The sequence below is a fragment of the Delphinapterus leucas genome, chromosome 8 (assembly GCF_059928025.1).
Source record: "Delphinapterus leucas isolate spDelLeu-1000000601 "Yukka" chromosome 8, BTC_Dleu_Yukka2, whole genome shotgun sequence".
Classification (NCBI taxonomy): Eukaryota; Metazoa; Chordata; class Mammalia; order Artiodactyla; family Monodontidae; genus Delphinapterus; species Delphinapterus leucas.
In genome coordinates, this window is record NC_143136.1 from 38,393,420 (window position 1) to 38,419,913 (window position 26,494).

At 40.1% G+C, this 26,494-nt stretch overlaps 1 protein-coding gene across 7 annotated transcripts in view; it reads left to right on the plus strand.

The window, feature by feature from the left end:
* ANKRD44 (ankyrin repeat domain 44) overlaps window positions 1–26,494 on the plus strand; it is a 327,191-nt gene that overhangs the window by 288,003 nt on the left and 12,694 nt on the right. For 6 of the 7 annotated variants that reach the window (XM_089916548.1, XM_089916545.1, XM_089916544.1 and 3 more), the window contains 7 exons: window positions 320–391; window positions 8,859–9,060; window positions 12,971–13,058; window positions 14,338–14,455; window positions 15,751–15,967; window positions 19,505–19,592; window positions 25,476–25,559. In XM_089916548.1, the coding sequence (XP_089772674.1) occupies window positions 320–391; window positions 8,859–9,060; window positions 12,971–13,058; window positions 14,338–14,455; window positions 15,751–15,967; window positions 19,505–19,592; window positions 25,476–25,559 (869 nt within the window). The remainder of the gene's footprint in view (window positions 1–319; window positions 392–8,858; window positions 9,061–12,970; window positions 13,059–14,337; window positions 14,456–15,750; window positions 15,968–19,504; window positions 19,593–25,475; window positions 25,560–26,494) is intronic. The other variant, XM_089916546.1, reaches the window with a different exon arrangement.

The following is a 26,494-nucleotide window of genomic DNA, read 5'->3' on the forward strand; positions in this document are numbered from 1 at the left end:
TTCTCGTTGTGATGATCTGCTGGGTGGGAAGTGGATTTAACGTGAATTATTTGCCTAGATTGGTGAAGCTGAGCAACTTTTCAAGTATGAAAGATTTCTTTTGAATAACAAATGCTAAGATGACCTAGAAGTTGAAATATTCAGTTAGCATATTTGTTTTAGATATGCTATATCAGATTTCTTATGTTTCTGAGAAGTTGTATGATTTCTTAAGTTTCTGAAGCCTCCTTTCTCATTTATGTCAACAGTTGTATCCATAAAGTAGGATTCCTTCTGCAAATTACACTCACGTACTGTTGTTTTCTTTGTGTCTCCACAGCTTTTGGAAAGAACCAACAGTGTTTTTGAAGAGTCAGATGCTGGTGCTACCAAGAGTCCGCTCCACTTAGCTGTAAGTGAGATGCTGTGGGCAGCTTCCCCCGTTACAAAAAGAACCTAAGTGTTCCTAAAACTAGGCTGCTCTTAAAAGGGAAACATAGCAATGCATAATAACTCATAATGGAAACAGTACATGGGTGAAGGCTGAGGCTGCGGTGAGAAAGCATGTCTCAAATTCCAATCCCAGCTTCTCACTGGTGACCTCAGACACATGACTTACCCTGGCTGAGCCTCGATTTCCCCATCTGTGAAGTGAGGATACAGGAAAAGAGACAACGTGCATGAAGCCATATCACAGTGCCCTTAAGAATAATGATTGTTATAAATTTTAAGTCTCTAAATTATTATTATCTAGTAGTTAAATCAGTAAACTGAGGAAATGTTTTATTTTGGTTTTAGAGATTTAAGTATAGACAGCAAGTACTGAACTTACAGGTAATCGAATGCCACAATGAAAAACTTGAGATATTTAAATACAGACTTGTGAGAGCAAGATGAAAATATGCATAATTGCAACTCTGCTGCTTCTGCCTGGGCTTGGAATCGGGGTCTCAGAGGAGGTATCAGGGGCTGATTCTTGTACTGGGTGAGATCTGTGAGGGAGGGGAACAGGAGTTATTCTGCCACTAGGAAAGCCTCCTTTCCACATCCCAGTCATTGAAGAGAAATGCAGTCGCTCAGAGTGAGGATCCCCAAACTCTCTCTGAGGGTGACCGAGCTGGGAAGCTCACTACCGCTCTAATTCAGTTAAGGTCTTGCTAACCGTTGATCAGCAGCAGCTGTTCCCTAGGGACCTCTCAGACTGGCAACAGCCAGCTCACCTACACAGGGCTCTGCTGAGCTGTGAGGCCTCGGTCCAGGGCCATCAGGAAGGTGTTTGGATGCACCCAGAGACTGGATGTTGGGAAGAGTAGGATGCTGGGTCTCTGTGTTTAATGGTTATGACATTTCACTCAGTACCACGCACACATAAGCACTTATTCAGTTTCCTTCTGATGAAAAATTGAGATGGAGATTTTGGAGAGCAGAGAGGAGTGTTTTACTGATGGCATACTTAAGCAGTCAGGCAAGGTAAGAAAGGATGAGGCCATCCCACAAGGATTGGGATGAACCGATCACACTCATGGAGCCCTCGCGTCTTTGCCAGTCTCCCCACACACTCACCAGCACACCTGATAACATCCCACTCACCACCCTCTGCCACATCTACCAACGCAGAACTATACACACGGATACACGTACACACTGAGTCCAGTGAAATCAGGCTAAAATGTCCATTCGTCTTTCTTCCAGACATGGGCTTAGAGTAGAAAAGGCGGATGGAGGGCGGGATATTTACATGTATAAAATTTCATACCAGTTGGCTTTTAGTACAGGTTGCTCTAAAGGTTGACCCTAGAATCTCTGCCCAGCCATCTGCTGTGCCTGGGGAAGTTACCCCAAAGCTGGGAGAGGCCTATTGGAAAGGTTATCTCAGGTAGAATTCTCATGCCCTATGAAGGTGGGGTTGATTGCATTGCTAAGCCTGCTGGTAATAGGAGAAGAGACTTTCCTAGCTTCCAAAAAATTCTATCATCTCTCATTCTTCTTTTTTTTTTTTCTTTCAAAAATTATTGTTGAGTGCTTACTGGGTGCCAGGTGCTCTGCTAAGTGTTGTGGGTTCCCAGTCCTGTAAAGACAGGGTGGTACAGTATCATTGGAGAGAGTTGGGCTTTGGTAGTTCTACACCTAGGGGATCCTAGCCACCAGTCTTCTCATTAGCAACTCGCCTGGACATGGTTTTTCCATCTGTAAATTAAAAGGAGTGAGTCAGTTAAGGATCCCCAAACCCTTTCCAATTTGTTAATTTATTTAATTGTTTTTTGTATGATTTTGGCCAAGTACCTAACCTCTTGTGTCTCAGTTTTCCCACTCATAATACGGGGAGAATAGCAGTACCTCTGTCATAGGGCCACTGGGGGGATGGCCTGGGTTAATGCATGTAAAGCAGTTAGAACAGCACCTGGCACTATCATCCTCGCTATTAGTAACATCACTAACATTCTTTCCTTTGACATATACTGACTGTGCACGTACCAAACACTGTTTCGGGAGCTGGAGAGATGGCAACAAACAAAACCCAGCCACTGTCCTTGTAGAGTGTGCAGTCTAGGAGAGACAGTAGACAAGTAAATATACAACGTGGCAGGTGGTCAGAAGTGCTGCTGCAAATGGGAGCAGTGAGACAGAGAGCATCGAGGTGGCAGACTGGGCGCTGTTTCCCACAACATAGCATCTCACGTTTGACCGGGGATGCGACGAGCTAACCATTTGGTCTCGGACAGAAGAATGCTCTGGGCAGAAGTGCAGAGTCCCCAGGGTGAGAGCACACTTGGCATGTTCCCAGAACAGCAAGGCCACCATGGCTGCAGCACAGTGATGCAGGGAGGGTGGTAGGGGTCTGAGTGTTGTAGAGGGGGCAGGGAGGCGGAGGAGGGCCACAGACTCCAGGGGGAACTTTGACTTCTTCACTGAGCAAAAGAGGAAACCGTTTGGAGGGTTTTGAGGAGACAGATGATGTGATACGACTTTTATCTTAGAAGGATCCCTTTAACGTCTGCATTGAGTTTAAATTGTCAGGGAACAAAGCAGAAACTAGACAACCAGGCAAGCGATGATGGTGATAACTTTGACCAGGGTGATAGCAGTGGGTCAATTCTAAAACTATTTTGTGTTTTCCCTCTAAAAGCTAATACGTTTTAAAGAAATTATTATTTGCTCCAAGAACCCCGCAAGTATGCCCATCGCCCTCCCCAGGGCCCCCTGTAGCAATTAACTTGATTAAAACCCAAGGCACATTATTTCTTCTGTGGAAGATTCTACAGTGAAAGAGAACCAGATGTCCCCAAACCTTGACTACCCCAAGAAACCTGAACGGCCTTAAGTTACTATTTCCTGGTTGAATGAGTCAAATCTCCAGGGTTATCTGCCCAGTGAATTTCATAAGCATTTCATCCACTTGAAAAAAATTAAATCAAGAAACACGGCTATGCAAATGAAACGCTCCAGCTGTCGAGATTTCCAGATTGACCCATTGTTTCATGGATTCTATTGAGATCCCAAATTCTTTCTCCTTGCTGCCCTCAGTTCCAATCTAAAAAGTTCAAAGAAATTATGTTTAAGAAGTATTTAAGTTACTTAAGGAGATTTTTTAAAGTCTTTTGTAAAACAAATTTGAAATGTTTGATTGCCACCTCTAGTGAAGGCTTAAACTGGGTTGTCTATCGAAAGCCAAAATACTACATGCTTTTTGAACCAGCATATTTGCTCTTTTGTGTGATTACTTCTTCCTGGAGATATTTTAGAAATTATTTGTGGACTTACCCACTAAACACCTGATTTAGGATGGGAATAGAAAGAAAAATAAGACAGTGTTCGTCATGCACTGCTGATATGAGAAAGGTCTTCTTTCCTGACTACCTGAGTCTCTTTCAGAGAGTTTAAAGCTTTATTTTATACTTTCTTATAGACTCTAAGAACCACATAACTGCCTAAAGACAGAATCATGCATTTAACCACAGAATAGAATTCCATATTATGTGGTAGTTTGTTTCTAGGGTTAAGCCCTAAAGTGTGAAGGTAAGTGAAAATTCTTGTATTAGCAAATTTACCTTTATTATTTCCCTTAAATTGCCCTGGAAGTATAGTATACGTAGTTTTATGTCTTCAACTCCATATCGTAATGCTTTTGGATACTAAAATTCAAGAGCTGCAGGCTTGACGAATGGAAGAAACAAAGGGAATTCTATATATAAATCTGGCCTTTCAACCATCCTGTCTTTGAATTTTTAAGTGCCTGATATAGAAGAAAATATCGATTGGAATTCTGATGCTTTCCTTCAGTAGGGTTCACTCCATTTTATTTTAATGTTAAGCCTCTTTAACTTTAACACATGCAAACGGGTTTATTTTTTGTTGTGAGAATTAAAGGAGAAACTGCAGGGATCTTTTACAGGAGTTAAGTCAGCGCCTAAGTTAAGTGCCCTTTGATGTGACTCTGCTGTCCTGGACAGTGCTGATCTGTCTACATCACCTTCCTTCCTGAATATGTTTCTCTTTGCCCTGGGTTTTCTCTTTATTAAAATCTAAATATGTGAGCCATGGTGCTTTGTAGATACGCATGCAGTTTATAGGTTGCCAATTCTATTTTCCTAGGCTAAGTCAAATTGACAGAACTTGTAAATGTTTACTATCTTTGTCATCATAGTAACTGCCACTGAAGGAACAAGCATTTGCAAATAGCATCTAGAACCATCTATTATCTACATGGACTCATTTCCCTTTGATGTAAAGTCAGGATTTCTACATAAGCTGAATCAGTCACTACCATTACAATTTAAAATTAGAAGAGGTGTTATGCAAAAATAAGCCACAGACTCAAGCCCAGAGTCAAATGAGATAGACTGACTTACACCCTGATGTAGATGCTCCTGTTGCCACAGCCCTTTATAGGAGGATAGGTGCTCCCAAGTTGGCTTAAAATCACCAATGGCGAGTTGATGATAGCCGAAACTAGGTGATGGGTGTTTGGGAATTTGTGACACTATCCTCTGTTCTTTATATAAATTTGAAACTTCCTGTAAGAAAAAGTTAAAGAAGCATATATCTTACGGTCTTGTTGCATCCTATCCATAGTAGGAGCTCATGAGAAGCCCACAGCTCAGGCTCTGGGATCTGACTGGTCTGCCTTTGAATTCCAGCTCCACCACATAAGGCTGAGGGCTGAGTAACATCTCAGCCTTCCTGTGTCCCTGTTGGTGAGATGGGGATAACGATAGCATCCAAACCATGGCTTGTCGTAGTAACTAAATAAGGTGCTACGTGTCTAGTCCTGCCTGACACACAGGAAGTACTCAATGAAATTATTGCTTCAGAAGTTAGGTTAGACTAAAGGCTTTCCATCCTAGATTTCTGATTCAATATTTATTATTAAGCTCCCTGATCCATTACACATAGGCACAAAAGTATTTTGCTTGAAAGTCAATTAAATGGAATTACTGGGAAAAATTATAAGACATTGCCTAAAAACATAGATTCTAGTGGTCACAGATTGTGGGTTTCAAACCTGACTTTGTCACTTACTAGCTTCAGTGATCTTGGGTGAATTAATTAACATTGCTTGTTTTGGTTTTTTTCATCTATAAAAAGGATGTGTGCAAAGATTAGAGCTCAACACAGTGCCCTCAATAAATAGTTGCTATTTTTAAAGTATATTCTTATCACTAATACTAATAAATGATAATAGCAGTCATTACATTCATTCATTTATTCATCAAATAATTGTTGAGTGTCTGTGCCGTGCACGAGTCTAGAATACAGCGGTGAGCAATACACATAAAGTACCATCAGTCTTAGATAACAAACAAATCAATAGATATGTAACAGATATCAAGTGATATATAAAGCTATAAAGCTAAAATAAAGCAGGAAAGTGGCGTGTAGAGTATCCGATACGTTGAGGAGAAGGGTAGTGGGCTATTTTATATGGGCTCTGAGAAGCCGCCAGATAAGGGGACAGATGAAGCAGAATTACTGAAAAAGCCTTGTGGCTCTTTGGGGGAAGGGCTTTCCAGGCAGGGGAAACAGAAAGGACAGATGCAGTGGCCCAGAGGAGGACAGGCATTACTTAATCATAGGGGGTGCAGAGGGCAGGCTAGAGTGGTTGGAACAGAGTGAGTGGGGGGCTATGCTGATGGACAGGGTCGAGGGAGGCCACATCCTAAGGGCCTGAATGGCCATGAGAAGTTTGGGATTTTATTATCAGTGAGGGAATTATCAATGTGTTTTCATCAAGGAGTGCTCTATCCAACTTGAGTTTCAAAAGATTTCATCCTGTGGCTGCTCAGTAATCGTTTGCAGGAGGGCAAGGACAGAAAGGGAAGCTTTTGCCATAATCCTGGCAACAGAGGATGTGGTATAGTGAGAACTGGATAGATTCTGGATATATTTTAAAGAAAGAGTAGAGATGATGATGGCTTGGAAGTAGAGATGATCGTGGCATTGGGGGCTGCTACTAGTCACCCAACACCTGTGTGTGAATTACAACAGGGATATGGATAGCTATTTCCTGCCGGATGCCCGAGAACCTGATGACACCTCTGTGTGGTTAGCAGAAGTGTCCGTTCCTCTCAGCAGACACATCCCTGTACCAGGGCATGGCAAGGCAGTGGGAAGGGGTGGAGAAGCTACTTGTTAGCACCCCCTTGCCCCAATGTCCCAGAGCCCTTGTGTAGGGCTACCTGGGCTTAAGAGGGAAGACAAAAGAGGACTCCAAATTATTGGGCCTGAGCAACTAGAAGAACAAAATTGCCATTTACTGAGATGGAGCTCAGTTTGGGACATGTTAAGCTTGAGATGCATATTAGGTATTCAAGTGGAAATTTCAATAGACAGTTGAATATATATGTCTTGCAAAGTAAAAGAAATAGTTAGAACTGGGATATAAATTTGGGATTCATCAGCATATGAGTTATTATACTACATATATATGTTTAATATGTAGCATAATAATCATAATCATTTACAAAAATAATATAATGAGAAGCTTTTAAAAGCAGTTCCTATCAGCACTCTTAAATCTTGTGGGTCCTTTTAATCTAGTTTTTGTTATTGTTGTGGTTGACATGTACTTGGGAAAAACATTCAAATGGTTTTTTAAAAGGTAAGGTGAGGGCTTCCCTGGTGGCGCAGTGGTTGGGGGTCCGCCTGCCAATGCAGGGGACGCGGGTTCGTGCCCTGGTCCGGGAGGATCCCACGTGCCGCGGAGCGGCTGGGCCCGTGGACCATGGCCGCTGAGCCTGCGCATCCGGAGCCTGTGCTCCGCAGCGGGAGAGGCCACAGCGGTGAGAGGCCCGCGTACCGCAAAAAAAAAAAAAAAAAGATAAGGTGAAATGAGTCCACAAGTTCATTACTTTACCTCCCATTTCTAGAGGTAACCACTGTTAACAGTTTCCTTTGTATCCTAAAATTTTCTGTGAATACAGAAATATACATAGATACAGATATGTGTCTATCTGGATATATTTGCTTTTTATAAAATTGTTATATGTACTATTTACAACTTTTTTACAATTTTTGATAGAGTTTTGTCAAATCACCCTCCACAAATGTCACACCAGTGTATACTCCCACCACCAGAGCATAGTTTACTTTTTATCACCATGTCTTATCTAATACTGGACATGCCCAAACTTAATCATTGCCATTTGGTAGTTGAAAAATAGTACCCTCAAAGTTTACATGGTTTTTTTCGTACGTGTATTGACCTTTTATATTTCTTTTTCTGTGAGCTGCCTTTTCAATGTCCTTTACACATTTTCCTAGTTTTTAGAATGGTTTGTATAAGTTCTTTGTGTATTAAGGAAATTAGTCTTTTGTCTGTGCTAAGCCGTTTTTCAAATAAATCGTGCCTTGAGTAATTGCTGCAGGAGAAAAACAGAAAGTGCAGGAGACATAAGAGGAAACTTTGGCTGCTGACGACACTGGGGACAGGCTTTTCCTCTGTCTCCTTCTTTACTTCCCTCCACCAAATCCCCACCCCCACCATATCCTTATCTGTTTTCTTTCTTTTATTTCAATGTCCTTGGCCTTACATGTGCATTTACATTTTTTTTTAACCTTATAGACTTAGTAAAAATTACCTTTCGGACTTTGTTTTGTGTTTTAGTATGAAGCCTCCTAACTTTAATGCAGCATAAGACTTCAGAATAGGCCTGAACTTGGCACTGATGTATGGACTGTACTTCCATAACTGGTTTTATGTTTTCATTATAATCAATGGAGGAAACAAAGGAGAGAAGAGGAAGCATCAACTATGTATAAGACACTGTGCAAATCCGGTGCAATTTTATCTCTTCTCGTCTTCTCTGGAAGGCAGCTTTTACTGATCTCACTTATAGATGAGGAAACAAAGTCTAAGTGAAATTAAGAAACTCACCTAGGATCACAAGGTTGAAATTTAAAATGTTGGACTGTGGCAGAAGGTCACTATGCCTCTGTTGAATTACAAAGTCCACGGTGTTTTTAGTGTTTTTTTCCCCTCGAGGTTTAACAGAAAAGCCTCCTGAAAAAATATTCTGATTGTGTTAATAGGTTTAGGACTGAACTAGCAGATGAAAAAATATATTGATTCATTCAGCTATTAGTCTACATTAGATTATTAGATCAATAGATTTAAGAATACATTGATACATTTAGTACCTTTGGAATAAATTATTTGACAAAAGAGGAAGAACATGAAGAAATGCATATGTAACTGTGAGGTCTGTGCGTTATTTCCACCTAACTGTGGTTTTGCCTGTGTTTCAATAATTATCCCAAGCATCTTTCCGATGTGCTCTCTGGAGTGGTCACCATGTGATCTGAGAGCCTCAGCCCCTCCCGTGGATTGTTGTGGGATTTAAGGTGAGCAAGCATTTGAGCGGTTGGTTTCTCCCTTGCAGGCCTACAATGGGCACCACCAGGCCTTGGAAGTCCTCCTGCAGTCTCTGGTGGACCTGGACATCAGGGATGAGAAAGGCCGCACTGCTCTGGATCTGGCTGCCTTTAAGGGACACACAGAATGTGTGGAAGCGCTTATCAATCAGGGTGCATCCATCTTTGTGAAAGACAATGTAACCAAAAGAACCCCACTTCATGCCTCAGGTAGGTCTTGTCAAGAGTCTGGTTACCCTAGTTCTGTGGCCCACTTATAAGTTCAAGTAAAAGGATGGCAGCATTTTCTTTCATCCCAATTCTTAAAATACCTATTTTCTTTCTACATCAGACATGCCTACACTCTTCCAAAATGCTTTTGGCTTACTATCCACTTGGTGATAACTGGTGTTCTATGGCCAGAGAGCCTCTGGCCTTCTTCTTTAAAGACAGTTTTTCTTTAGAGCAGTTTTAGGTTCACAGGAAAATTGAAAAGAAGGTACAGAGATTTTCCACATACCCCCTGTCTCCCACATGTGCATAGCCTCCCCCATTATCAACATCCCTCACCAGAGTGGAACATTTATTACAATGGATGAACCTACATTGACACACCATAATCATCCAAAGTCCATAGTTTACATTAGGGTCCATTCTCGGTGTTGTACATCCTATGAATTTGGACAAATGTATGATGGCATGTATCCATCATTCTGCCCTAAAAACGCTCTGTGCTGCATCTGGCCTTCCCCTTAACTCCAAAGAGAGTTCTGAACCTCTGGCCAATGGCAGTCACAAAACTTTCTGAAAAAAGGGCAAGATGTATTATGATCTTCAGACAAATTACACAGAATAAAATCACACAGCATTTCGAAGCACAAAATTAATGATATTTCACAGCTACTTCATAAAAGGAGTTGTCAGACAGCAATCTACTCGGTACGTTATTGTGCAGCCTGAATGGCACTTCTTCACTTTTGCTCTGATTCTTGATGCATCGGGTGTAAAAATAGGGACTGTTAAAAAGTGCATGTATTTTTCAAGAAGTAAGTAATTTGCCTTTTCTGTGACTCTTCTTCAATATACATTAAAAAAAAAAAAACTGTGTCCATACACTTCTAGACATATACACAGATGTAAAGGTAATGTGGAAGAGTTTCTAGCTCAGCTAAGGCATAATTTCCTTTGGACTCAGGAATTCAGTGATAATGGCCTTTGACCAGGAAAGCAGATAGCATCTTATAAAGAGAAATAACCATGAAATAATGGATGTATTGAGGAAGCAAAGGAGTGAAAGCAGTTTCCGAAAGACTTTATGGTTCTTGTACTTGGGAAAATGTTCTTGGAATGTTAGATTTTGTGGAAGTGTTGCCATCCACATCCCTGAATTTCCAAACCACTGAAGAAAAACAATATGGAGATTGAAAAACACGGTGTTGCCTCATTACCTGGAAATGATTGTTCCTGGAAAAAAACTTTAGCAATATTTGGTATGGTTAAGTTATAAATTCTTATTTCCCATCATCACATTTAGTCTTTTTGGTATTTTTGGTATTTATAAGTATTATTATAAAGTTTGGTATTCTAGGCTTTCTTGGTATTAAAGTTTACATTTAGTTCTCCTTTTTAAAGAGTAGCTGCCTATTATTAAGGAAAGCATTGTGCTTTAGTTACCATGTACTTCCTGACAATTACAAAGGGCCTGTTTTGATTGTGGAAAATCACCCTTGTGGACAGGTAAACAATGAAGAATAATCAGTCATTCATTTGCCACTGTGATATTGGTTGCGGTCCAATGGGGCCCCCTAGTGGTCAAGAGGACTCACTCCTTTTGGGTTTCCCTCGTGTCATTCATTAAAAAGATGCAGGCTGTCATTTGACTCTGTTCTCCACAAAATGTCTGCTGTGCAGAAGCTTTAGCCTGTGCTTTGAGAATCTGCTTTTCCAGAATCTTTTCCAGCTCATTTGAGATGCCAATATTTTTGTTTGTTTCAAATCCTGAGAGTACTGTGAGGAAGAGGAACCAGGATGGATTTTAGAGGGTTTGGCACAGCTAGTTGTAATGACAGTTGTGGTCTTTGAGCAGCATGAGAAATGGCTGTCACTCATAGTCAGGGAGAGGCTGAGCTCGTCTGAAACAAAGCTGGACTTGGCAGTGCACAGCTAAAGGAGATGGTAGCATCTTTTTGTTGGAAGGCAATTGCGGAAAAACATAGTTTGTGGGAAGCCAACGAGAATCCTAGGGTAGCTACACTTTTACGATAAGGGGGAATTATATTTACTGAGGGCTATTAGCTAAGTTCAAAAAGCTACTGTACACGGCCTCACCTCCCACCCCTCACTGCCCCCCCCAAAAAAAGACACACTACTGAAGAAATTGGTTTGCTCTCCAGCATCCTGGATGAGTGATATGAACTTAGATGATTTTTCCCCCCTTTTTCTGTTTAGGCAGAAATCAAAATCCTTGGAACCATTATGATTATGAGTATTTAAAGAATATCAAATTGCTATAGAAAGAGGAATCAATCAAAATATGCTGTACCTCCATTTCATGAGCATTATAAAATACCACCACCTGTAGTATTTAGCTATCAGTCCTCTGCTAATTATTTACTTTTGAGCATACATTAAACCCCTTGCATATTTCACCATTGGTAACAGATTTAATGTAATTTTTAAAACAAAAAGCAACACAACAGCAACAACAATATTTCCACAAAATTTCCTCCTGAGGTACATAAATGGGATGTTGCTGAGCGTTCGCTGTATGCAACGTCTCCAAAATGCGGGTATTATTCCTGTAGTTAATTTGAGTGGTGTCGATGAATGTGACCTAATTCTAATATGTATTGTCCCTGAAAAATGTGTCCTTGTTAAATTAGCCTTCTCTCGTAACTGGCATGCAATAAAAAGGGCTGTAAAACGCAGCTCTTAGAAGAGCCTCTATCAACCTAACATAGCTGCATCTATTCCCTTCTCTCTCCACATCCATAACGAGGTTAATGCAATGTATTTTATGGTGTTCTCATTGTTCAGAGAGGAGAGAAGGTCACGTTTGGAATTTTAAACACATTTGTTCCTATCCTACGCCCTGAATGGAAAGCCATGCCTTTTGTAAGGCTGTGGGTTCCATTCAGCAAGCTGGAGGAAAGTACCTCACCTCAAGGATTGTCGTCCCCGGAGGGAGGTTTGCTTCCGGGCCCTGGGGCACCGCAGCTCCTAAAAGAAGCATCTTGCCTGGTGCTCGCCCTGCCCTGTATGGGTTCTGCCCTGGCCGGTCAAGGCCAACCCAAGGTTGGGGCCACACTTCCTGCCCCTTGCCAGTCCCTACCTGGGCAGCTGGGTGATGGAGGGGCAGAGTGAGGGCCTGCCACACCCCAGTCAGAGCTTGGCAGGGAAGGAAGCGGGGGACAGAGGCGATGGGGGTGGGGTGGGGTGGGAGGCCACCGGGAGAAGGCAGAGAAATGAAGGCTTTGATTTGAGGAACTCAGATGGAGGAGTCCTCCAGCTACTGGGGGTCCATCTGTGAGTCTCCTGGGGGTGCCAGTCAAAGAGCAGTGAGCCAATGGCTCATGTACACCTTGCTGGCTTGACGTTTTGCTTTAAGTCACCACTAATCAGTTGGGGCAGAATAACTGCTTCAACGTCTACCTCAGAATGTAAAATGATGGGGAAAAGAGGTGAGATCTGTTCCCGTCTCCCTTCTTCCCCTCCTCTGCTCCCCTCCCCACTCCTCTTCCCTTCTGCCTTCTTTTTACAAAGGGCTGGAGGCAGGCTAGACACAGGATGATTATACAGAATTGAGAGGCTCTCTTAGAGGAACAGAAAGGATAACTGGAAAGTGGAGAGAGATGATCAGTCCCATAGGAGGAGATAAGAATGTCCTGTTTAAGGAAAAAAGCCTGTATACAGCAACCAGGGAAAAAAGTTAGTTGAAGACCAAAGTGCCCTATAGGAAGAAAGGGGAAGATGGGTTGGTAACATACACATTGTGTGCTTTGCCCAGCAGCTGGCACGACCTGGAAACCCGGAGATGTCTGTTAGCAACAATTGAAAACCACCCATTTGAAGTCCCAGTAAAGTTCACTTTGGAGGGATATGTGTGGTCTGTTAAAAGAATGTCCATTATTTTCTTTTTCAGTAATTAATGGTCACACACTGTGTTTGCGGCTATTACTAGAAATTGCAGACAACCCAGAAGTGGTTGACGTGAAAGATGCCAAAGGACAGTAAGTGTTCATATGCTTGGGGTTGACATTTCAAATCACTGCAGGTGACTGGTTAATTTGTTAAATAGCTAGGAGGGCTGACTGCTGAATTCTAGGTTGGGGGTATATATTGGGGTGAAATTCATGGGTGAGGGTCCTAGAGTAATGCAGTGGCTTTGCACTGGAGTGTATATTCAAGAAAAATGTGTGTGTGTGTGTGTGTGTATCTTGATGAAAAACAGCCAACGTTTTATGTCTGTAGCCATGTGCTCTTGCCTTTTTAAAATATTTCCTCCTTTGTTCCTTTCTATCCATTTTTACCCTCTTCTGAAGCTGCTACAGTCTCATATTTTTTTTTTTTTTTTTTTTTTGCGATACGCGGGCCTCTCACTGTTGTGGCCTCTCCCGTTGCGGAGCACAGGCTCCGGACGCGCAGGCTCAGCGGCCATGGCTCACGGGCCCGGCCGCTCCACGGCATGTGGGATCCTCCCGGACCGGGGCACGAACCCGTGTCCCCTGCATCGGCAGGTGGACTCTCAACCACTGCGCCACCAGAAAAGCCCTACAGTCTCATTTTTTTAATGAATAATGTAATAGGACAGACCTCAAGAAGTTATCTCCACTGTAAAAATCCTTCATATTTTTATCCTTCCTGAGTTTGTTTTTCCCAAGTATTTTCCATCTGTTAGCCCGTTCCCCCACCCAGTCTTCTCTTACAAATAGGAAACACAGAGCAATAAAGCACTAGTGACTCACCCCAGATATATGAGTTCATGTCGAAGCCAAAGCTGGAACCTCACCTTCTGGATCCCAGCACTTGGATCTTTCGTCTCTGGGCTTGTCTGACTTTTCTTTAAGGCAGTGAAGCTCTTTGTTCAACTAAAATCTTGAGCCAAAGTCCAACATAGAAAACCATGAAAGTAGAGCTGCCCTGATAGAAGCAAGAGCATCTCTTACATATACACACTCCTTACTCAATTGATATTTGGTCAGTGCTACATAGTTCTGAAAATGATAGAATTCAAATGAACATTTTGAGGTGGAACCTTCCTGTGCCCCACCCGTATTGATCAGTCCACTGCCGCCATTCCATGTGGCCGTTAGAGACCAGAGGCAAATAGCTTGTTCCAAGTGACAGATAGCAAGTTGGGGACCCTCAGAAAATATCAAGCAATTGTCAGGAGGGGAGAGAGACTGAGAAAGAGAGAGACAGAGAGATGGAGAGAGGGAGATCCTCCCACTGGAAGTGGTGAGTATTTTTTTTAATCTTTTTAAAAGCCTAATTTCCCTCTTTTCCTAGAACCCCGCTGATGCTTGCAGTAGCATATGGACACATTGATGCTGTTTCGTTGTTACTTGAAAAGGAAGCAAATGTGGATGCTGTTGACATCATGGGCTGCACAGCTTTACACAGAGGGGTATGTGTATTTTCCTCAGCTTTAGTCAAGCAATTTCATAGTGAGCTTGTTTCTTCTCCCCCTGCCCATATGAATTTTTAGTAAGAAAATTGTTTCCTGAGATAACCAATTAACCTCAGTCAGCCAAACAGAAATTACAAAATCTTTTGCAAAGGTAAAATAATGGCAGGTACTCTTAGGTCCTGCTCTTGAGTTGCCGCATTTGATTGTGATAATAGATACATGAACACCTACTGTTGGTAGAATTGGTTCTTTCTGATTGCATGCACATCATAGGAGATTTGCAAAAATTTTTTTAAAGCACAAATAAGAAAATCATAATCGCTAGTAATCCCACCTCCTAGAGATAACCACTTTTTGGTGTATATATCACCAATCTTTTTTTCTAAATATAGATTTGTTTTAAATTTTAAAAAGAGAGAATACTGAAGATGCTATTTGGAACCTGCTTTTTTTTCTCTTAGTATATCAAGTACCTTTTTCCATATCACTAAATGTTTTCCTGCCCTATCATTTTTCATCCTCCACTGTGTACAGGTGTCATAATTTATTCCAACGGTTACCTAGTTTTGAGTAGCCATGCTGTTTTTAATTGTTCTTTATACAGTGTAGGCCCATTCCCCACCTGAAATATGTATCCTGCTGAAATATGTATCCTGTGGGTAATTCTTCATACACACCTGCTGAACTGTTTTTTAAAGCCTGTCAAATAATCCAAATGAAACAAAAGTAGAAATCAGAAAATTGCTATTTGAAGATGGTGCTGACCACCGTGATCAATGAAAAGAAGAGGAACTATGAGTGGTTAACGCCATAATCATGGATCTTATTTCTTGGGTACTTCCTGCGGGCCGCACAGCAGGCTGAGAGCCTTTACATATCTCGTGAGCCCTCAAAACAGGCTGTGAGGTCCTTATTACTATCCCCATTTACAGGTGGGTAAAGTGAGGCATAGAGAGACAAATTGACTTGTCCAAGTTTTATAAGAGGGAGCCAGAATTTAACTGACATCTTCCTGATTTTAAAGCTGATGCTTTCCACTATATCACTATTCCGTTTCATGGTTATGTTTGGAGAGTCAAGAGACGTTTCTAAAATGCTGGTGTTCACACAGACCTTTCTGTTATGAATCCTGCTAGGTTGTCCTGCCTCTCTCCTCCCAAGGAGGATAGAGTCTGTTTCCCTTAAGACCCCGGCGTATGTCCACTCACTCTGAGCCCAGCCTCCCTTAGCCAACTGCTTCGCTTCCTGAGTCTTCTCAGATTTGTGTTGTGTTTTTCATTGCAATGCATCAGATTATGACAGGACATGAGGAATGTGTGCAAATGCTGCTGGAACAAGAAGTGTCGATTCTGTGTAAAGACTCCAGAGGGAGGACACCCTTGCACTATGCGGCTGCTCGTGGCCACGCCACGTGGCTGAGTGAGCTGCTGCAGATAGCACTTTCCGAGGAGGACTGTTCTTTCAAAGATAACCAGGGCTACACACCGCTGCACTGGGCTTGTTACAATGGTGAGTTAACTGTCATTGGGCTGAATTCCATCAGACTTCCTGCCCCAACACCACTGTGATCTCAGAGGAGGTGGGAACAAAGCGTCAAGCTGTAAACCAGGGTTTCCAATCTTTCTGCATTCAGAGTACCTCAAAAAAGATACCTTTTTATTTTTTTGATATTTTTCCCTCCGTGGCTACCATGATGCCATAATGGAGTGAAAATTCACTTTACTCTTTTTGTTGATCAGTAACCTGTAACTCCTAATCAGAACTTCTGATGAACTGAAATAACCAGTTTTAATCAGGGTTTCTTCTCCATATGAGACAACCAGGGATCCTACAAGGAATTAAAATAATACAGCTAAAAACAACCAAAACAATATGATGTAATAATCTGTCACAATTGACAGCTGGTAGATGCATGATTTATCTTTCAGTATTTCCTTTTTATGTCTCACAGTCCGCATTTATTTAGTTACACTTGCTACTTAGGAGATTTAAAAATTTGTGTTTCGCTTATTTGAGTAAATGCATGCTAATTGTTACATTTCAAAAATACTGAGGCATCTAAGGTAAAATTGTCTCCATTCCCAAACTTACCTTCTGATGTAATTTGGTGTTTATCTTTCATAATTTTCCCTTGAGGATGTAAAGAAATACAGATGTACGTGCATCTATTTTTTTTAAAACTAGAGTCATGTAACAAATATCATTCTGTAACTTTTCTTGTTGTGTACTTAACACTCTATTGCAGATATCCTTACAAGTCAGTGTGTATCAGTATACATTGATCTTTTTAACAGTTGTGTATTTTGTATCAGCTAGATAAATAGGTATAGACATGCATGAGTCTGAGTGTGTAAACCAGAATTTAATATTTATTCAGCCAGATCCCTGTTGATGAACACTCAAATTGTTTTCAGGTTTTATTCCTATTACAAACAGTGCTGCAGTGTGTGTGTTCATATTTATGGACCTTATATTCTGTCAGATAAGTTTCCAGAAATAAAATTATTGATCAGGGCCTGTATATTTTTTAATTTTAATAAATTATACCATATTACTTTGGTATATCATAATTTTTTACTCCACCAAACATGAATATAAAACTACTTTCCCAACCTTTTGTCAGCCCAAAATGCTATCATCTTTTTAATTTTTGTCAATTTGAAGGGCAGATAAAAGGTATCTCATTTTAATTTGTGTTTCCTTGTCTAATAGTGTATTGATTTATGTATTTGCATTTCCTCTTCTGGAAATTACTTTTTCCATCTGTTGCTCACTTTTTTTCCTGTTGAGTTGTTTATCTTTTCTCACACATTTGTAGGAGCACCTTGTCTTAGGATATGAATCCTCTGTGTGTTCTGTGGGTTGCAAACGTTTTCTGTCAATCTACCATTTGTCTTTGCTCCTTGTTGATGATGTCTTTTTCCATACAGAGATTTTTGAACTTTTATGTAGTTGAATCTGTCAGATTTTTCCTTTATGGTACCTGGGTTTACAGTCTTGCTTAAGAAGGTCTCCTACCCCTAAGCGAGCATGAATATTTTCCCATATATTTCTTATTCTGCTTCTGTTGTTTTATTTTTCCATTTCCAATTCTTCTATTAAAATTTTCACTCAGAAACTATGATTATTGGGTCCACAAAGGTTTTATGGTGTCTTAACTGTATCAATTTAATACCTTTCATTATGTTTTTATTACAGTCCTCCTTTTTTCATTGGTTCTGACCTCAATAAGAGTCAAATCCTCTACTTGTTCAACTTTGTTTTGCTCCCTCACTGCCATTGGAGGATTGTGATTTCTTTTTTTTTTTTTTGCGGTACGTGGGCCTGTCACTGTTGCAGCCTCTCCCATTGTGGAGCACAGGCTCCGGCCGCGCAGGTTCAGCGGCCATGGCTCATGGGCCCAGCCGCTCCGCGGCATGTGGAATCTTCCCAGACGGGGACACGAACCCGTGTCCCCTGCATCGGCAGGCGGACTCTCAACCACTGCGCCACTAGGGAAGCCCGTGATTTCTTTTTTAATTTACCTGCTCATGGGCGAGGTCTCCCTAACCCCCATCGGAGTTAAGCTGTGAGAGCTATCTGGCACTGGAAAACCTACAGAAAGGGGAAGACGCAGTAAGAGTGTTGATTATAATGGCAGGTGGAAAACCTGCCACAAACCACATTTTCTCCCCGGAGTTGGGTGGGGTAGGTATGGCAGGTCTCTCTGTTCTTAGGCCTCTCAAGGTACAAGCAGGGGAGAGGGAACAGTCCTTTCCAGTGCAGTCTTCCAGGTCTGAGGTTTAAGCTCCCCTCCCCCCAGAATCTCCTTCTCTGAGCACTTTGAGATACTGAAAGTCGTTCACGGATCCCCAGTCCTACCTACATAGACCTTTAGATTGAAATTCATATAGTCTCTAAGAGATGGTTTGGGTATGTGCTGCCCTAAGCTAGGCACTTTGGGGGAATTCATACTAATAAAGGGGTTGAAATGTCTGGGACTGTTTGAGTGAGGGTTGGGTATAGTTGGAAAGCTAAACAGTATAACTTACATAAAGTTAGGGGATTTTTATATTCATTACTTCATATGCTTCTCCCTAAAAGCAGTTTCACCTTTTTTTCTTTATAGGTACAAGAAAGGTTTGATTTTATTTTAATACTTAAAATTGTCCAATCTATATCACTTTGGGGTAGATTGGAAGAGAACTCTAAGTTAGCACTGAACTCAGCCAAGAAGAAGTTCCAGGGCAGCAACCTATATTCCAAAGCCAAATAGCTTTACCTTCTTACCTTAACAATTTAACATTGCTTCACAAACCTCATTTAGGTCCTTTATCAAGTAAAGCTCCCATCATCCTGTGGCATCAGTAGGGCCTGTATTCCTACTTTGAGTTTTTCTGTGTAGGAAACTGAGGCTCACAGATCACATAACAACTACACTGATAGAGCTGGGGCCTAACTTAAATTCAGTTGACTTGAAAACTGTCATTTTGTTGAAAATAATTATTCACATTCACTCATCTACTTATTAAAAAATACTTATTGGGTACATACTATTTGCCAGGAACTATTCTTGGTGCCATTTTAAATACTATATAGTGTTTTACAGTCAAAGCCCTTTCACTGGCATTATCTTAAATACTATTTTCTATCACTCACATCTTCCCTTCCCTAGGGTACATAATTATAAGTGAACCTAATCATATGGGTGAAGGGGAAACTTTCTATTATAAATATGGGCAAACTGAGGCATACCTATGTTAGGCATCTATCTATTAAGAGCTGAGAGTAACATAGAATTATTCTGCTTGTAAATGAGGTCTCTTCTCTTTCTCTCCACCAGACCATATGGCCTTCACTGTTTTATTTATTCATTATGTCTCAGAACACCTGTGAGCATAGTTAATAACATTTTGACATTTGGTGAATTTTATTCCATGGAGAATGAATGTTCAGCTAATTCAGGAAAATTCATAGGCCAGAATTCAATACTTAATGAAAAAAATAGATTGAATTAAACAAAGTTTCTTTCTTGGAAGCTCCCTAAATTCTTTTGATTCCTTGCAGGTAATGAAAACTGCATAGAGGTACTTTTGGAGCAAAAATGTTTTCGAAAATTTACTGGTAATCCCTTCACTCCACTGCACTGTGCAATGTAAGTAGAAATGCTGGAAGTTAATGGTGTTGCTTGAATTCTTTAAACTACACGTAGAGAAATTGCCTTTCGGGGAAGGAAAAAGGTTTTAGATTATAGATAAGACCAATATATTCCATTTCACTGCTAAAGGCAAATAGGTCTGATAGCAAAGTGCAGTCCATAACGTTAATGATTTTCTAGGAAATTTTTGTGGAGTGCCATGGTTCCAAGGTGGCTCACAGACCATCTAGGGAAACTGCAGGAAGGGGTGGACTGAGGAACACAGTACACACCTCCTGAAGAGTTCTTCAGATGTACCTCACATCTGTCTGCCAAATTCTAAAAAAAAGTTGGGGTTAACAGCATATGCCTGTGGATGATTAGAAAGATATTCTGTACCAGTAAGACTTTTCATATGTGGTAATTCTCCATTCTTCATAATGTTGAAATTCATTTTTGGTAAATGTAATTTTTGCTCCAGTCTCATGGTGTGAACCATTATTTAGAGAATACAGTGACTTTGAGACAGACTTCCATGGTAAGCTTGGGGGGCACATGGTCACCTGGGCCTGTGTTCATCTGGGGGTCCATGCTCACCTGGGCAGTGATGGACAGCCTGGGGGCCCAAGACTTGGGAGTGCTTTGTCTTTGCCTCATCTCTGTGCTTCACGTGAAGCTGGGTCACTTGATTGGAAAGATATTAGAGGTATAAAGTGGATCAAAAAAGAAGAGATAAGAGATTATGAGTGGGAGTGATTTTAAATCTGAGGAAACATGTCTTCTTCACTTTGGTGTATCTCCAAAACACCTAACATGATGCCTTGTGTAAGTGGCGTGCAGTAAACTCCTTCCTGGAAGTAGGGGGTTCTGAAGAAATGCTAGCGGTTACAGAGTGTGTGCCTTTAGAACTGTTAAAATGATTAAAGAAGACTGTTGAAGCAGACTTGATTTTACACTTCATGAAGCAGGCAGTCTCCACTCTCAAGAGTTCAGAGAGCTGCAAAGTGGGGCAGGAGACAGGAAGCTTTTACAGGATGAAAAATAGGGAACAAGGAAGAGCAGGAATAAAACTAGCTGATTGGCTGGGGTTACATATCTGGCTTTATTTGAGGTACCATAGGAATAGGGCAGTCACCCATATAACTTGGCGCTCATGGACTGGCTACCTAGATGGTCTGACCTCTAGACAGATGGAACATTTACAAGAACATGAAAACTAAAAGTTAAGTTTCATTTTGCAGACGTGCTTTCTCAGGATCAGCAGCACCTGGCCTACTGAGGAAAGGTTAATGCAAGATCATTTTGACAATTCCCCCTTTTGATCAGCCTCTGGCCAAGCAAGAGGTTTGAGCAAAGATGGTGTTGTAAGTTATTCTCAGTTACCATTGCCTCTTTGCGTTTCGGTATATATTTCACAGGAAGTGATATCAGATTCATCATTCCAGTTGGAGAAAGACCATTTGTTGACTGATGGATGGCTGCGTACACTCACCTAAAACCTTGAGAGAACACAACAGACCAGAGAGATAATTATTATTAATAACAGTAAAAGTATTCCTAAGGTTTGCAGGGCAATCTTAAGCCAGGGTCCCCATGAACCAAACCAGCTAGAATCAAATACGTCAAGAAATGATCCCAAAGAGGGACCTACTTCTTTAAGCCAGTTGGTCAATTTTTATATTCCTTGTGACTCTGTCTCCATTTCCCCAGAATTCTTTATTCAGTGAGTTCGTTCCAGAGAAACTGAGGCATTAACAATCAGAGGGAAGTTTCTGTAGGCAGAACCACAGGATCACCAGCATTGTAGCAAATCCAACAGGTTGGAGGTTAGATTACCCCCCTTTGCAATGGCCTGACATATGTGAACAATGATATATCTTTCCAGGCAAGAGCAAGGCAAAGGTGGATAAAAAAATTGTAAAGACCTCCATGGTGTAAGAATAAGGAAAAGGATGGCCAGAGAGGGGAAGAGGAATGGAAAGAAACATTCTTGATCCAACATCTTGGGAGGAAGCAGTTTACTTCGGTGTTAGTTACTTCTGGTCAATTTGATTTTGAGGTCTCTGGCATTTGCCGAGGACTAGGTGTTAGGTGGAGCCTTCTTCAGTTTTGAAATATGCACTCAAAGTTCAACACTTTGTAATTTGGCAGCAGTGTCAGTGGTCAGGAGTACTTGGTAGGGTCTTTTCCATGAATCTCTTTTGCAAAAGCATCAGAGCAAAACAATTAACTGTCTACAAATGACAAAAGACTTAAAAATGCCTGTGGTTAAAGATCTGATGAGAGTTCATTATAATGGAATTAACAAGAAAATTTGGTTATTTCTGTGACACACAACATTTAACTGGAATAACTGGATAACTGGAATTATGACTGATAACATTATACCAGGACATACCAGATTTTTAGGAATTTTATACAATTTCTGGAACACATATAGATAACATAGACCCCTACAAATATAACCTAAGAAGGTTAAACATCACTTCTTATTTGACAATGCTTCCTAAGTAATTTAACATGTCAACTAAGCATAATTAGTTTAACATTTCTCTTTTGATAAAGAAAGAGAACAAATCTTTTGAGATATTCTAGGGGCCCTGTGGAAAAATCCCAACGTTAGTTTAAGATTTTATTTAGAATTTGATTTTAGGAAGTTTATCAGAATATCAAAAGCTTTTAAAATGTTTGATCAAATAGGATCATAGGTCACTGTGAAACAATACTTAATTATCCATTTAACCAAAGTGACAGTTAAAGACTTCAAAGGCAAATATAGAACATTACATAGCAGTTAAAAACAAAAACAAACACAAACCTTAGTTCTGTTAATATTGAGAAGATTGGTTTTTCTTAAGTAAGACCGGGTAAAGTCAATGTGAAGCACAGTAAATTATTTTGGTGAAACACAAAATCTTTGCTTTTCAGGCAGATTATTTAAAAGGTAAAGAGAAACCTTTGTTTATAATTTCTTATTAAAAGGACACCAATAATCTTTAAAAAAAAAAACTTTGTCTTTTTAACAGAGAGAAAACCAAATTCTAATTTTGCTTTACTGTACTTTTGATATTAAAACTCATTTTTTATGGTAGTGTACATGTGGACATGGGAAGCAACCGCATAGCACAGGGAGATCGGCTCTGTGCTTTGTGAACGCCTGGAGGGGTGGGATAGGGAGGGTGGGAGGGAGGGAGACGCAAGAGGGAAGAGATATGGGGACACATGTATGCGTATAACTGATTCACTTCGTTATAAAGCAGAAACTAACACACCATTGTAAAGCAGTTATACTCCAATAAAAAAGTTTAAAAAAAAAAGAGGATCATAAAGATTTAAAAAAACAAAACAAAAAGGCCTCATTTTTTAAAAACTTAAGTCTATTCCAATCTTAGCCAACTCAACCACATGTAAATTTCCTTTTCCAAGATTCCTTTCCACAAATCTTCTACAACTTTCTTACATCCAGTCAGATTTTGTCCTATTTTTCCAATTCTGGAATAACCAGTCATTTTACTTTAAGACGAAGTTACTTTCTCTTTTCCCTTTACCAAAACAAAATAAAATGAACAAACGATAACAAAAATGTCCTTCATACATTTTCTTATCCAAAAAATATATTCTGCTTTCCTACCTACTTTTCATATACAGTTGTTTTCTTTCACCCTTATTTCTAATTAGTTTTAATTGACTAAAATTATTAACCCTTAGAATCCTTAATTTTAAATCTTAAAACTAAGAAATAAGCAACTGTGGCCTGTGTTACGCTAGTACTCTGTGGATTGGCAAGTTTATGAATACACTTCGTAATTTTTCAAGTATATTCTTCCTTATAGCAAATTTTTCATCATGGCACAAAACATGTTTACTAATAGAACCAAATATCTTAGGTCCTCTGTAAAAGGAAGCCAAAAGTGGATAAACTTATGTTGAGTAAGTTTCAGTATTTTATCTTATTTGGAAATGATCTAGATATTCAATGAATATCCATTATTTAATTTATCTCAGTGTAGCTTTAAGGTTTCAACTTACCAAAAGCATTTTGGAAACTATTTAAAGTGGACATACCATAAAGCATACTTGTTGAAAAGTTCATTTATAAACTTTTATCTTACTTACATCTATTTAATTTACAGTTCTTAACAATTATGTTTAGATTACTCATGAAAATTTCATGAGACATTAAACAACTAACCATCAGCTTAGGTTATTTTTCTTGCTGACAAATTCTGTAACAGAGATAACATGGGCTTACTTGACTTTTAGTAAACCTAGGTAGAATAGAAGTTGTATGTCTGCCTTATATTTAATTCTGATAAGTCTAAAGACATGCCTGTTTTAATTAAACCAAGGATTTGCATAAAACCTTCTAGGACAATCTTTTTTCCAGTTTCCCTGTTGATTGCAAATGAGACACCAATCTCTGGTGTTTTGATGACCGTGCAATGGTGTTTTAGGTTTTTGCCCTTGGAATTGTTGCAGCTATAAGGCCAGTAACTTTGAGAAGACTTTTGCTTATGGTCTTGTAGCCTCTTCAGAATGGAAAGGCAATTCAGGTAGAGGATCAGTAGACCCTGAGTACTCAGGTAAAGGAGGGCAGAGGGGAGTAGTAGGGTCACATTTGTCTTGTAGTCTTTTGTTTTAGGTACCTCTGCATCTTTAATTTTTCATTAGCCTTTTGCAATAAATCTTTCAGTAAGGCTATTTTGGAATCTTGAAGCCTTCTGGGGGCTTCTGCATACCGATTAAAATAAGTATTCCATTCTGTTTGTTGATTTGGGAACCCTTGCTTTCAAGTGCACTTCTTAAATGAATCATCGTCTAACTGGAACATATAGCGTCTGGGACCACAGTTCTTAGGCAAAATAAGCAGGTGTGCTGGAAGGTAGAGCACTCAGTTTTTTGAAACTTGAGGATTCTGTTTCTTTAGCTAAGCCTGAGTTTCTTGGAGCCAAATTAATACCTAAGAGATGTGCTGCTGGGTTGGGGATTTTGTGGTGTTTTACAACGTACTTCATAGCATAGAAATTTTCTTGAGGTTTTCGGGTGACCTAGTGTCGATCTAAACCATTCCATGACCAGCTTAACCCAGCACAGGAGAATTAGATTTAGGTGCAAGCCCTCTAGCAGCTTTTCAGTGCTTGGTCCGTGTCCACCAATTTTGAGGCTTTGGCTTCTGAGATTCTCATTAACGATAGATCTATTGCTCTTTTCACGAGAAGATTTCTTTATCGTGGCAGATGCTCTAATGGCTTTCAGTGGTCTAACTTGTGCCCACTGAGATTTTGATGTGCCATTGGTCAAGACAGTCTGAATCCCTTATCTTATTTCCCCATGTCCCCCAGTGGTTTATGCTATGGAAGCTCTCTGGAAACTTTAATAAACCCTTTCTTTTAATAATTTTTGGGTAAAGTTTGTTTGGATTGGAAAGCTGCACGCAAGTGAGCAGAGCTCAAGTCTAAGAGTGACTTACCCATGGCCCTCGGTAATGACAAGAGGAACAATGAACTCAAAGGGTTCAGCAGGCACCTTGCCTGTGTGTCTTTCTTGCAGGCGTTCAGTAGTCAGCTTTGAATCTCATTCCCATCGGCAAAACTGTTAAAATGATTAAAGAAGACAATTTAGGTGATACAAAGTTTATTTAATAGTTCCTCAGGCAGGCAGTTCTGAGAATTCTTGGGAGTGGAGACAACCCACTTCATAACGTGTTAGAGAAAGTTTATTTGTATGACCTAAATTGTCTTCTTTAATCATAAATTAAACACAGACCGCAGATATTTGCATCAGTTTTTTTTTAATGTGTCAGATTATTAAACATATAGTGCATAGGAAGATGGAGTAGGAGGGGATATATAATTTTTTAGAGAGCAAGATTTTAAAATTTGAAATCTATTTTCATTTTAGAATAAATGATCATGAGAATTGTGCATCATTGCTACTTGGGGCCATAGATTCCAGTATTGTCAATTGTAGAGATGACAAAGGCAGGTAAGTGATCCTAGGATAGCATGGCTCTTGTCTTGATGAATCTTAGTCTGCTTTGTGGTTGCAGAGTGGCCAAACATCTGTGTTTTTTTAATTGAAAAAGTAATATAAAAAGCATGGTTTAAAAAAAATTAAGTATAATAAACGATATATAATTTAAAGAAATGACCCTCTTAGCCCAGAAACCCCAGCCTCTTCCACTGAGAAATCCACTTTAAACTGTTCTTTCTAAATTTTTATATTCTCCCAAATATTTTCTAGACATAGCTACAAAAATATATAAAAATATATATGCTTCTATTCTTTTTATGCAAATGGGAACATTCTATAGAAATGCGCTGCTTTTAGCATATCTTGGAGCTCTTTCCGTACCAGAACATGTGTATGTGTATTTACCATGTTCTTTTTAAAGCTGCATATCATTCCATTGACTGGATATGTTATAATTTAATCAGCCTGTCCTGCTTTGAAGAGTATTTGGTTGTTTCAGATTTTTGGTATTTTAGAGAGTGGTGCAGTGAACAGTCTAGTACATTTGTCTGTTCACATGACCAAGTGTATCTGGGAGATAAAGTCCTAGACGTGGAATTGTTTGGTTCAAAGGTCATAGTGTTTAATTTTGATAAATCATGCCGAATTGTCCTCCCAAAGCAATCAACTATTCACGTTAAATAATGTAGGCTTTTTAAAAAATAGCCAATTGTCTACACATTTAAGGCTTAATTTTGGAAGTATGTTTATCAAAGATGAGAGAGAAGTCACTGGAACTCAAGATTAAAGGGTCCGTAAGGATGCTAATTGTATTATCAGGGCCACTTCCTATACCCCCCAAATCTGGTGGTGCTGTTCACATCGGTGACACTTCACTGTCCACCCCGAATGGCCTTTGGGGGAACCTGATAACCATTTCTGTAAGCTGATAAGTTTTAAATCCCTAA